This window comes from Diospyros lotus, chromosome 4 (assembly GCF_014633365.1).
Source record: "Diospyros lotus cultivar Yz01 chromosome 4, ASM1463336v1, whole genome shotgun sequence".
In the NCBI taxonomy this organism is placed as follows: domain Eukaryota; kingdom Viridiplantae; phylum Streptophyta; class Magnoliopsida; order Ericales; family Ebenaceae; genus Diospyros; species Diospyros lotus.
Window position 1 is genome coordinate 6,873,792 of NC_068341.1, and position 13,674 is coordinate 6,887,465.

The 13,674-nt window shown below is 40.1% G+C and overlaps 1 protein-coding gene across 1 annotated transcript in view; it reads right to left on the reverse strand.

Annotated features, from left to right (window-relative positions):
- LOC127800733 (uncharacterized) overlaps positions 1–13,674 on the reverse strand; it is a 53,106-nt gene that overhangs the window by 10,367 nt on the left and 29,065 nt on the right. Inside the window, exons 15-17 of the mRNA XM_052335520.1 lie at positions 5,196–5,266; positions 3,717–3,797; positions 3,539–3,609 (exon numbers count right to left, since the gene is read on the reverse strand). Coding sequence (XP_052191480.1) covers positions 3,539–3,609; positions 3,717–3,797; positions 5,196–5,266 — 223 coding nt within the window. The remainder of the gene's footprint in view (positions 1–3,538; positions 3,610–3,716; positions 3,798–5,195; positions 5,267–13,674) is intronic.

The following is a 13,674-nucleotide window of genomic DNA, read 5'->3' on the forward strand; positions in this document are numbered from 1 at the left end:
TCAATTTGTCCAAATGCGTGTGCGTGTGTGTGACATTCTTTTTCTTTTGCCATAAATAAATCTCTCAGTGGACGACCTGGATTCATCCAGAAAATATAAATATAAATTTGGACTACAACTGCACTCGTACACTGGCGAGTATAAACCTCTCACTAAAATAAAAAAAATATATAAAAGTTTTATTATGATTTGTTTTTATTGTGTTTTAATTGCAGGGTGAGAGTGCAGTCACCTTCCTACATGGAGATTTGGAGGAGGAGTTCTTCATGGAATTACCTCCAAGATTGCAACAAGGGGCAGGGAAAATCTGCAGGCTCAAGAAGGCTTTGCATGGACTCAAGCAGTCCCCTCGAGCTTGGTTTGGTCGACTCTCTAAGGCTATGAGATCTATGGGATACCATCAGAGTAGAGGGGATCATACCCGTTTTATCAAACACTTAGGAGAAAAGGTAACAACCCTACTAGTTTATGTTAATGATATTGTTGTGACAGGAAATAATGAAGAAAAACAACACCTACTCAAGGAGAATTTAGCCAAGGAATTTGAAATTTGAGGACCTTGGTATGCTAAAATATTTTTTTGGACATCAAAGTAGCATACTCTCTTAACTCCGCCCGGGGATGTTATCCACTACCGGTCCCAAGCCCGGATAAAGGAGGAGGGTTGTGTTAGGTAGCCGACAGCCAACGTAAAACTTAGTCGGATCCAAAACATGAACTCTAGACAAATTATGAAAAATCGTTTGGGCGTGGGCGTAACAAGGACATGTATCATGGTGTAGAGACAAGGGTCAGAACATGCGGAGGGGATACTGAACCATTTACAACTACAATAGGACTGCATCAACGTTCTGCACTAAGTCCATACTTATTTGCCCTAGTAATTGATGAACTCACTAAAGATATTCAGACAGATGTGCCATGGTGTATGCTATTTGCAGACGACATAGTGTTGGTGGATGAAACAAAAGAAGGAGTGAACACTAAGCTTGAGTTATGGAGAAACAATTTAGAATCTAAGGGATTTAAATTAAGTAGAAAGAAAACAGAATATATGGAATGCAAATTTAGTAAAAATGCAAGAGTGGATGATGTTATAATAAAATTAGAAGACCAAATCTTACAAAGAAAAGACCATTTTTGATATTTGGGATCAGTGATTCAAAAAGATGGAGAAATCCACGAGGATGTCACACATAGAATTAAGGCAGGTTGGCTAAAATGGAGAAATGCATTGGGGGTGTTATGTGATGGTAAAATCCCATTAAAATTGAAAGGAAAATTTTATAGGACAGCTATAAGACCAGTCTTGCTGTATGGCTCAGAATGTTGGGCAGTCAAATACCAGCATGAGCAAAAGACGAGTGTAGCGGAGATGAGGATGTTAAGATGGATGTGCGGACATACAAGAAAGGATAAAATTAGAAATGAAGTTATTCGTAATAAGGTAGGAGTAGTGCCAATCGAGGAGAAGATGAGAGAGACTAGACTAAGATGGTTTGGTCAAGTGAGAAGGAGACTAAGAGACGCTCCTGTGAGGAGAGTTGATGAAATAAAACAATTAGTCACAAAAAGAGGTAGAGGTAGACCCAAGAAGACTTTGGGAGAGACATTAAAATTTGATATGAAATATATGGATCTAAATGAGGATATGACAAAAGACAGAAATACATGGAAGTCTAGAATTCATGTAGCCGACCCCACATAGTGGGATAAAGGCTGGATATGTTTTTGTTTAAAGCAGCATACTCTTAAGGCAGGGATTTTCTTATCTCAATGAAAGTATGTACTTGATTTACTAGCTAAAATAGGTATGATAAGGGGCAAGGGTGCTGGCACACCAATAAATCCAAACACTAAGTTGAAGGAGAACCATACCGGAGAGACAGTGGATAAGGACAGATTTCAAAGGTTAGTAGGGAGATTGATATATCTCTCTCGTACTAGGCTTGACATAGCCTTTGTTGTCAGCCAAATGAGTCAATTCATGCATAGTCCCACAGAAGAACACATGCATGTTGTGCGGAGGATCCTGAATTATCTAAAGGCTACACCATTTAAAGGTATTCTCTTTACTCCAAGGATTGATTTACAACTTCATGGAAATACAAATGCTGATTATAGAGGGTCCCTAGTTGATAGGAAATCCACAACAGGTTATTGTGTGTTCTTAGGAGGTAACTCGGTGTCTTGGAGAAGCAAAAAACATGGAGTAGTGGCTCAATCAAGTGCTGGGGCAGAATTCAGAGCTATGGCCTTTGAGTTGTGTGAGCTCTTATGGATAAAAATCATCCTAGAAGACCTAAAGGTACAAGTGCATAGACCTATTGAGCTGTTGTGTGATGATCAATTAGCTCTTAGTATTGCCCAAAATCCTGTTCAACATGACAAGACCAAACATGTAGAGATTAACTACCATTTCATCGAGGGAAAGTTGGATTCAAGACTCATTCAGCTATCCTATGTACCATACAAACAGCAAGTGGCCGATATTCTTACTAAAGGCTTGGCACTCAATCGGTTGGAGGATCTGATCGGCAAACTGGGAATGATCGACATTCATTCACCAACTTGAGGAGAAGTATTAATATTGTTGGAAAGATCCCACAATCCATGGGATTGATTATAATCAATCTTAATTGTTGGGATTGATTGATTGATTAGTAAGTAATTAGGATTCCTTCCTTTTTTCCTTAGTTATAGGGATTTGATTGTTTTCTTTCTCCTATATATATTGTAATCAGTCCTACTGAAGAGTGTTTGAGAAATATACCAAGTTTTCAGTCTTGTTCTACATTTTTCAGTTTTGTTCTACAGTTTCCTACCAAGTTTTCTCTTTTCTTGTCTTCCTATCCTCTTTTGCTACAAAGTTTCTCTATTTCATCCACCCACCTTATATAAGTCTCCATCAGTCTTCTCCTCACGTCCCAAACCATCTTAATTATCACACTTGTATCTTATATTGCATAGGTGCCTCTCTAATCTTATTATGTATTATCTTGTTTCTTATATTGTCTTTACTTACATAGTTGTACATCCACATTAACATTCTCATCTTAGCCGTTATGTATTACACGTAGCCTTTTAAACCTCCTACACCTAACTTTGGTTCATCAACTAAATGAATGGATGCCCAGCATATATTAATCTCATCATCAGGTACATAGACAAAGTACATAACTTCAGTTTGAACAGATATTTAAATGTGGAAGAAAGATTTTTAAGGATTCAATCAGCAGAATTCAAGAAAGAAGGAAAAGCACACACTGATACATTTTCTGTGCACAAAATCAGGCAAAAATATAATAGAACTTCTATGTAAAACAGGGAAGAAACACCATTAGTGGCTATATAACCCAAGAAGCTGAAGATTAGTATATTGAGAAATAAACAATGACATAGTGAGTATAGCAGTCCATTCAACACATAAGACGGAGAACTATATAAACAAGTCCTCACACAACACAGGCAAACACAATCGTGATCATGCACACTTAGAAGAGAGTATTCCAATCCAGTAAAATCTGCATTAACTTACGGAGAAAATTTCCCATCAACCAACTTGAAACGTCCAACTTCATATGTGCAAATAGGGGTTCCTTCCCATATCTAATGCAGAGAAAGAGAGAAGCACTCAGTTAAAATGGAAGATAATCATTTAAGAAGAATAAAAAAGATGTAAAAACTCCATTGAACTTCACAAATTGAAAACTCACATCCCACACTATTGTTTTCCCATCATATCCAGCACTCATGGCTATTCGGGGATTGAAGGGATGAACATCCAGAACATAGGTCTACAAAAAAATTATGTAACATGGTCATATATATGGCCAAATAACAGACAATCCAAGACAACTAACTGTCTTGAATCTGATAATTGAGTTAAAATACAGTAGGGATAATAACAATAAGTGTCTACATCTGGTGAAAGAAATAGAGACCAAGGAGATGAAGGCTCTACCATCGGATGTATGACATATCCAAAGTGAGGCAGCATCCCACAAGATTGCTGAACATTAAAATATAGACCCTCTAATCACCTACTCATAAATCCACTCCATTAACCGTCGGTCTGAAACTATGGATTTTTCAATGGAAAGGAAAATGAAACATTGAAAAAGGATATTATGCATTGCATATAGCTTGGAAGAGCAAAGTAGAAATACGGACCCATCGAGTTGATCCCAGACAATTGCAAATAGGAGTGTGAATGAATTGGTTTGCAAAATGAGATTCCACCATTATAAAAAAAACAGATAATTTGTGATTCCACGTAAAATAAGTTATTCCTACTCAAATAGTGGCATCACTTCTTACTGATGATGGACAGCAAGAAGATTGCAGAAAGTTGGAGCAGAGAAAAGAAAATCAGGGGGGGAAGAGAAGAAATCTGGGGAAGAAGTGGGGAGAAGACTCAATAGAGAATTCAGCAAAAGGAATAAATCACAATTTTACTCCAAATCAATCACCTCTTCTTAATACTTCACTAATGCATATATTACAGGACAAAATTTAACTAAAAGATAAATCAAATTTCTAAACAAATCTTATCAAATAAAAGTAGATCAAATTTCCCATTGCTTGCTAAAAGTTACTGACCAGCCAAGATCCAATTCTAGTCACTAAAGCAGAAAACTAGATGAATTTCCTGTCATGATCTTTGAAGTGCACATAAAAATAAATAGGAGGAGGTAATGCCCAGTTCATGAGGCTCCCCACTTTCCAACTGTCCAAACCAGATCAGTTTTGTACACAACCTTACCCTTGCTACTAAGGCTCACCCTCAAAAAAGTTTTTGAATAGCACATCCCCTTGCCAAATTTCATCGTCTCATAAAGAAATTATTTATAACATTGATATTAAACAAAATGGATCAAATCAACTTATGGTGTATCCACTACAAAACATTATTAGGAACACAAATTTAATAGAAGTACTAATATATCCCCACAGTCTACTGCTGGCAAGAAAGGTGCAGGTACAATACAAAAGGCAACAATACAGTGTCCATGAGGAAGGATGATCACTGAACATGCTTAAAAGTATTCGGAATAAAAAGTGATATAATTAAAGAATTCAACAAACCAGTCATCCCATCTTGTAAAATAGAACCAGGACAAAATAACCTTTTTCTATTACCTTTTCGATAAAAATCAAAATGCATGTTTAAAACAAATGCGTAGACCACTTACAGAGTCACTATGACCAGTCAAAGAATGAACCAAACTGCCATCAACAGCATTCCAGACACAAATTCTGCAATCTGCAAAATTAGAAAAATATTAGCTGGAAATTTTCATAATGATTAAACTTAGATTTCAAACAAGTTTTAGTATTTTCCATTTCTTTTTTTATAAATAAAAAATATATTACCACTGAAGTGCCAGAAGGGGGCAAACCCTGTAAAGAGCTAAAAAGCCTGTAAAACTACTCAAAGATATGCCATAAGAATGGTTCCAAAATGATGCTATGAACCTCTCCATCCAGTCACTATTATACTAGTGCCATTAACACCACATTACCAATAAAGGACGAAACACCCAGGCAACACTCAACTAGGTAAGCCCAGCCACATGCACAAGAAACGTCCAAAACAGTAGCCAACATAACCCACCAACTGTACGCCAAAAATATAAAAGATGGGCTCCAAACCTCCCTAGCCACTGTACAACACAAAAAGGAAAGATGGTCAACTGATTCCTTACTCCTTTAACACAGAAAGCACCAATGACCAAGTCTGGGGGCCAGGGGGGTTATGAATAGTAAAAATGAACCCAAGAAAAGTTATCCAAGCAAGGAAGGCCAGTCTAAGGGAGTTCTCTTGATCTCAAATTGCTTGCCAAGCTAGGTCCCTTTATCACAAAAGTCTTATAAAACAAGCGAGCAAAGAAAAGCTCCCTCTCTAGATGACCAAAAAACCCACTTAATCTCCCCCTGCCTAACCAACATATGACCTGGTAACAAGCCAAAGAGAACAATCACTGCATCAATTTTCCTATCCCGAGCAACAACTAAAAGGGGTGACCACACAATTTTTTAACCCTAGTGTCACAATGCAATCATTCTGACACCCACCATTGTGATCAAAGCACTCCCCCAGGTTAGTTGTGAGGCACTTGAATTAGTCTGGTGCTAAGTCAGCCTTACCCCCTGTGTGCTTCTTAAGGAACAAGCCCATGTGTCCCTTCCCTTGGATTGGACCTCAGAAAGATATCTAGGCTCTAGAAAGAGAAACTATCAACACTCTAGATATCTTTATTAGAGAAGGGGGGGATTATAGCCTTCCACCTCCTAAACCTAGAACCAAGATTCAATGTCCTACAAAGATGACCTTCTATGTACTTAAACTCCAGCCTCTCATGTTCTTGACTCCTCAAATACATAGCCCTTCATATTACGTAGTAATCTAGAGTAACCTAGAGCATTCCAGAATATCCCAGTTTTCCAGAGAAGCAAGCCCAGGGCATTCCAATAAAAGAGAGCTCTCATCCCAAAAGTTTCCAAGTGGAAGGTCAAACTTCCTTGATTTTGGCACATTTTTGGCACAAGTTAGAGATAAATTTCAAAAAATCCTATATCCTTGTGTTATAAGTAAAGAAGTTCAAAAGAGGTTAGGATCTTAAGGAAGAGTTCAAAGAAATTATATGCTAGATTACCACAAATTAAGGGTGTTTCAACATCACATAAAACTTGTACCTGGGGAAAGTTTTACCCAATCTGGTTCATTACCTAATGAGCCTTAACGATACTAAATAAGAAGGTGAAGAAGCTGATGTGCAAAAAAGAAAACAAAAAGATAACATATCAAGGAGAGAATGAGACTGTATTTCTATACTAACACTAAAAAATACGATAATTGATAGAACCTTTAAAATTATTAACCTTTACCCATATTAGCCTTCACAGGAGTAGTAGTATCCATACAATGACTTCAACTCAAGGATGTGTTTTTCGCATGTGGAAGGGACTGATGCGGGGCCAACCTCATAAAATTTTGGTTATATCAATTATTATAATTTTAATGTTATTGATTATCAATTGGATAGGTATATACGTTTGAATAGCTTACTGAACAAGTCCTGCCAGTCAAATAAGTGTATCAATAAGTGTATCCCTATAGTCCAAGTTGAAGACAAACTAAATCTCTCTCTATAAATACCCTATATGTATGACAGAATTTACCATCAAATACAATTCTCATCTCTGAAATTCTTTCTAGTATCTTGTATTATCAAAATTATTTTCTCTTTATTTCTAAAAGACTAAGAGTTTAGTCGCGCGTATTACCTGTCACAACCCTAGGGTTAGTTAGGGTTGTGATAGGAATTGGGAGAAGAAATCAGAATTGTAGGAGGGGGGAAATAAGTAGAAAGAGGGAGAGATATTGAGAGAAAGGGGAAGGAACTTGAGGGAGAATGGAGAGAAATGTTAGGGAGAGAATTAGAGTTTCTTTCTGTTAGGACCCGAGGATTGGGCCTGACTCGATTGGTAATTAACAGCAAAGAGAGAGAGAGAGAGAACAAAAGGGAGGGAATACTAAAAATACTTCTTCCATTCGATGCCTTCTGCTTTACATGGACAGTAGTTATACAATCAATCCCTAACAGAATAACCATAGTTGGTTATGGCCAGCTTCCCGTCTTACAGCTCCTAACTAACATACAATGTAGGCTTTATTCCCTAACTACCCTTAGGGTCGTGACAATTGCCCTCCCCTTCAATCAATTCTTGTCCTCAAGAATTATAAGAGTCCAACAGCCCTGGGAAACTACTGCAACAGTTCTAGTAAATTTTCCTAAGTAGTATGCTCCGATGGCCGATTAGTCCATTGAACCAGTACTTGCGTAATAGGTAAACTGCCCCGGTATATGATCCGTCTCTCAACAATGGCGCAAGGCTCTACCTCCTCTTCCAGCTACTCGGCTATGGGAGGTAATTCTGTGCTGACATTGGCTAGGGGCCCTTTAACTGGCTTGAGTAATGAAACATGGAAAACAGGGTGAACTTGCACTCCTTCTAGAAGTTGCAACCGGTAAGCCACTGCTCTCACCTTGGCCACAATAGGAAATGGTCCAAAATACTTAGGACTTAGCTTGGAAACTGGGATTGTGGTGTAAGGTTGTTGGAGGAAACATCTGACCTTCAGATAGACCTGCTTTCCCACTTCAAATGATCTTTCAGTCCTCCTTTTATCCGCCACCTGCTTCATACGGTTCTGGGTAGTGGCTAACTCCCTCCTTAGGATAGTTATCAGCGACTGCCTTTGTGAGAAATACTCGCCCACTACTGCCATAGTAGGATTAGGGCCTGAAATTGTAGGTAGGAGGGATGGTTTGTACCCAAACATGGCCTCAAAAGGACTCCTCTTAATGGTACTATGGTAACTAGAATTGTACCACCACTGAGCTAGGCCTAACCACTTATTCCAGCTCTTGGGTTTTGTGAAACACATGCAGCGCAAATAGGCTTCGACACACTGATTTACCCGCTCCGTTTGTCTGTCCGTTTGGGGATGGTATGCAATTGACATATACAACCCGACACCTAATTTTTTGAATAATTCTTGCCAAAAGCGACTGGTAAAAATGGTATCCCAGTCAGATACTATGGATTTGGGCACCCCATGGATCTTGACCACCAAATGTAGGAAGATGCGCGACACCTCTGTTGCTGTAAATGGGTGAGTTAAGCTAATAAAATGGCTGAATTTGGTCAACTGGTCTACTATCACTAATATCACATCCTTCCCCTCCGATCTAGGTAGGCCCTCCAAGAAATCCATTGATATCTCCTCCCATGTTTGCTCCGGAATTGCTGAGGGCTACAACAACCCAGGGTAAGGGACCTGTTCATGTTTACACTGCTGACAGATCTCACATAACAACACTAATTGTACCACATCCCGTTTCAATCTTGGCCAAAAGAAGAGCTGCTTCACCTTTTGATAGGTGACCCTTACTCCAGAATGTCCCCCTATTGGTGAGCAGTGTAAGGCCTTTATAATTTGCTCTTTAAGCGTTTGGTCTTCTCCAACTACCAATCTGCCTTTGTAACGAAGCACCCCCTGAGTTAAAGTATATCCCTTAGGATTTCCTTGCTACCCTGTTGGTTACACTGTCAATTGGGCCACCCTCTCCTTAATTCAATCCGTTGTCTCATAACTTCGTACCAACTCCTGAATCCACATAGATAGAACAGTAGATATTGCATGACAAATGCCTTTCTCATCCCTCCTTAACAATGCATCCGCCACCAAGTTTTCTCTACCCTTCCGATATTGAATTGTAAAATCTAACCCCATCAATTTGGAGATCCCTTTCCGCTGTAATTGTGTGTGCAATCGTTGCTGTGACAAAAATTTAAGGCTTTGGTGGTCTGTTTTTATCACAAACGGAAACCCTTCCAAGTAATGTTGCCATCTTTCTACTGCTGCCAATACCGCTAGTAGTTCTTTATCATATACACTTGATCCTAGGTGTTTTGGAGCTAAAGCCTGGCTAATGAATGCCATTGGTCGCTCTCCTTGCATCAGTACAGCTCCGATTCCTTTGTCAAAAGCATCCGTCTCCACTACAAAACCCGTTGTAAAATCTGGTAATGCCAACACCGGGGCCTCAATCATAGCCTTTTTAAGCTGAACAAAAGCAGTTTCAGCTTTAGGGTTCCATTGAAAAGCATCTTTCTTAAGTAATTCAGTTAGGGGTTTGCTTATTGTTCCATAATTCCAAATAAACTTTCTGTAATACCCCGTCAACCCCAGGAATCCCCTCAATTCTTTTACAGCCGCTGGTCTTGGCCACTCCACCATGGCAGCCACTTTAGCTGGATTTGTCCTCACTCCCTCTTTCGACACAATATGTCCCAAATATTCTACTTCAGTTTCAGCAAAGGCACATTTAGATAACTTAACATACAATTGATGAATCCTAAGGACTTCAAAAGTAAGGTGAAGGTGAGCAACATGTGTCAAATCAGGGCTATAAATGAGGATGTCATTGAAAAAAACAAGGATGAACTTCCTCAAATAGGGCTGGAAGATTTGGTTCATTAAAGCTTGAAAAGTAGCGGGCGCATTGGTTAATCCAAAGGGCATGACAGTAAATTCGTACAGCCCTTAGTGTGTCCTAAAAGCGGTTTTGTGGATGTCATTAGGTGCCATTCAGATTTGGTGGTAACCAGATCTGAGATCCAATTTGGAAAAAACCTTGGCCCCATGGAGTTCATCTAGTAAATCTTCAATTACGGGTATAAGGAACTTATTTTTGACAGTGTGAGAGTTAAGCTGCTTATAATCAATACAAAATCTCCATGTACCATCCTTTTTCTTAACAAGAAGTACAGGGGAGGCATATGGGCTTTGGCTGGGACGAATTATAGAGGTTTTCAACATAGAATTGACTTGTTTTTCTATTTCAGATTTTTGATGGGAGAGTATCTATAAGGCCTAATGTTAATAGGGTCTGAATGTGGTTTCAAAGGAATGGAATGGTCCAAAGAAGTGGTAAGGAATGGGGCTCATCAAATAAGTCCTTAAAATCCATCAAGAGTAGGCGCAAGGTATATGAATTATGTACCTTCTTGGAGATTTGAGCTTCAATGGTCTGATCCGCTAGCTGTTGGCCATTCTGGGGCTTGCCGTCCTCTTTCACTGCCATAGCTTGTATAGAATATAGTTGTGCTATCTGTCCCCCTTTAGTGAGCATCATCTTGTGCAGCTTGCTTCCCATAATCATTCTGCATTCACCTTGCTCCAGGCTGCCCAACAAGGTAAGCCTCCTACCTTCCATTTCCACAGTCACCTCCAACTTATTGAAATCAAAAGTTAAGGGACTAACCGTCTTCATCCAGTCAACCTCGAGGACTATATCGCATCCTCCCAGCTCCAAAACGCTGAGGTCAGCCACAAATTCTTGATCCTGCATCACCCATTTGAACCCTTTGCATTTGTAATGGCTGAACATCCTACTAACATTAGCCACTGTTACGGATAAGGGAGTAGTTGCTATTAAGGCCCATTTCAAACTTTTGGCTGTAGTTTCACTGATAAAACTGTGGGTGCTCCCACTGTCAATCAACACCATTAGTCTTGTTTTCCCCACATGAGTTTCACTGATAAAACTGTGGGTGCTCCCACTGTCAATCAACACCATCAGTCTTGTTTTCCCCACATGACCTTTTACCTTAATAATTTGTCCCATGGGACTGCCTTTTAAAGCATGAAACGAAATCTCGCCCCCTTCTTCCTCTTGTAATTCCTCTGGATTCCCCTCTTCTTCCTCCACCATTGCTTCTTCTTCTTCTTGATCCCCTTCCATTTGCATTATTTGCTTCTTACATTGGTGCCCAAAGCTATACTTGTTCCCACACTTGAAGCAGAGCCCTATCTGTCGCCTCTGTTCCATAACCATATTATTGGGCCCATGAGGGTTGTAGGCCCCTTTAGGTGTTCCTTGAGTCACTAATGGAGTCATGGCCTTGAAATTACCCCCACCCGATTGGCCATTTCCCAATCCTGCTCTCAGGGGCACCCTGTGTTTCTTGAAAATTGCTTCCAATGTCAACTCTTGGAGCCTCGCTTTTTCTGCCACTTGACTTACAGTCGCTGGCATCATCATCTTCACCATTGGCCGAAGCTCATCCCTCAATCCACTAATGAAAATCGAGACTAGGTATTGCTCCGTTAACCCCGGTTGAGCCAAGCACATAATGGCTCTCAATTCCTCAAACCTTGTTTGGTATTCCACCACTGACCCTTCTTGTTTTAGTTTACTGAACTCTTCAATTACATCCCCAATGCTTCTTTCCCCAAATCTTACACATAGCTTTTCTGCAAAAACACCCCAATTCCTTTCCTGATCGTGATCTTGGGCCCACCCTTGGTACCAACAGTCAGTCGTATCGTTTAGATAGGCTGCGGCCATCGTAACCTTCTACTCCTCTGGTACCTTATATAACTGGAAGAATCTCTCACAACGTCTCACCCACCACCTAGGCTTAGTTCCTTCAAACATAGGGATTTCTAATCGTGGGCTAGGGGTATGGTTATGAGAATTATATGGAGGGTTTCGCACCTGAGTTTCTTGATTTGACCTCGACTCCTCCGCTCTTAGCTGGTCTCGATTGGGTACATAATCCTGGGTTGACAGTAAGGGTTCCGAGTTTCCCCTAGGAGGAAACTCTGGTGACAATCGGAATTGCGGCAAAGACGATAAGATGCCCAAGACGTTGTTCAGACTCTACCCATATTGTTCTAAAGCCTCACGGGCTCTTTCCGAATCCCCTTTTATCTCGTCCTTCATCGCAACCAGTTCCTCTCACGTCTGCGTCATCGCCTCTTGAGTCTGGTGCACCTCGAACTCCATCGCCTCCATCCGCGCTTCCATCTGCCGCGTCCGTGTTCCTTCGGCCATTTGTTCCAATCCGTCTGTCGCCCATCGCAGGCCTCTACTCACCCACAGTCGGTTTGACCGTCTCTGATACCACAATGTCAGGACTTGAGGATTGGGCATGACTCGGTTGGTAATTAACAGCAAATAGAGAGAAAGAGAGAGAATAAAAGTGAGGGAATACTGAAAATACTTCTTCCATTCAATGCCTTCTACTTTACATGGATAGTAGTTATACAATCAATCCCTAACAGAATAACCATAGTTGGTTATGGCCAGCTTCCCGCCTTATAGCTCCTAACTAACATACAATGTAGGCTTTATTCCCTAACTACCCTTAGGGTCGTGACACTTTCATTCAATTCAAGCATGCCTTCCATCCTCTCTAGCTGTGGTTTATATAGCCTCACAGTCTTGCACATGCACCCATGTGCAGTTACACAATGACTATAACTGCCTATATCTAAAACAATTAGCTATAACAGAAAGAAGAAAGGAAATTACAAAGTATTGTAATGCATGTAAGCTAAATACTCATATTTCCTACTCTATCCTTGGGGTCATGACAATTCCCCCGTCCTTCAGAAAGTTCTTGTCCCCAAGAACTTCAACAATTGGTTACTGCTCTTATCCAATACCAACTCTTTCAATCTGTTTTATTCTTCTTTCCTTCTTTCTCCTTCTAGGCCTCTTCATCTTCATTCTTAGGTTTCCAAGATCAATTCCAAGCCTAAGTTGACTCAAAACTTCCATAGAGAAAACTTCATCGAGTTCAAGCCCAAAACAACTACTTCCAATAATAGTTATCCAATCAAACTTGGTCTCCCATCAATGGACATAATCAGCAATTTTCGAACAAATATACTTAGTAGCTGAAACTTGGAGTCCAACGTAAAGACTATCCATGTCTGTGACCTCCATTAGTAGTTCATTATTGTCCAATACAAGCAAGGGTGGCAGATCGACATCCATAGTTGCAGTTATTGTCTTCCCTTTCAACCCACAGCCATACTTTGTTGCAGAAATATCAACAGCATCCTCAAAATGCAGCAATGAAGGATTGTAGACTTGCCTTGGATACTCATACCAAGGCTGTTTGTGAGCATTAGCATTAGGAGCTACTGCAACTTCAATTCTAACCAACAATTCATCCCTCAATGCAGTAGACAACAACTTGGATTTTCCAGTAGGAGCAAAAACCAACACAGCAGCGATAGTTTTGTTTTCTTCAGCAAACCCTTCGACTCCTTCCACTATATCCCTTAGTTTTCCTCCAGCTAGTGCT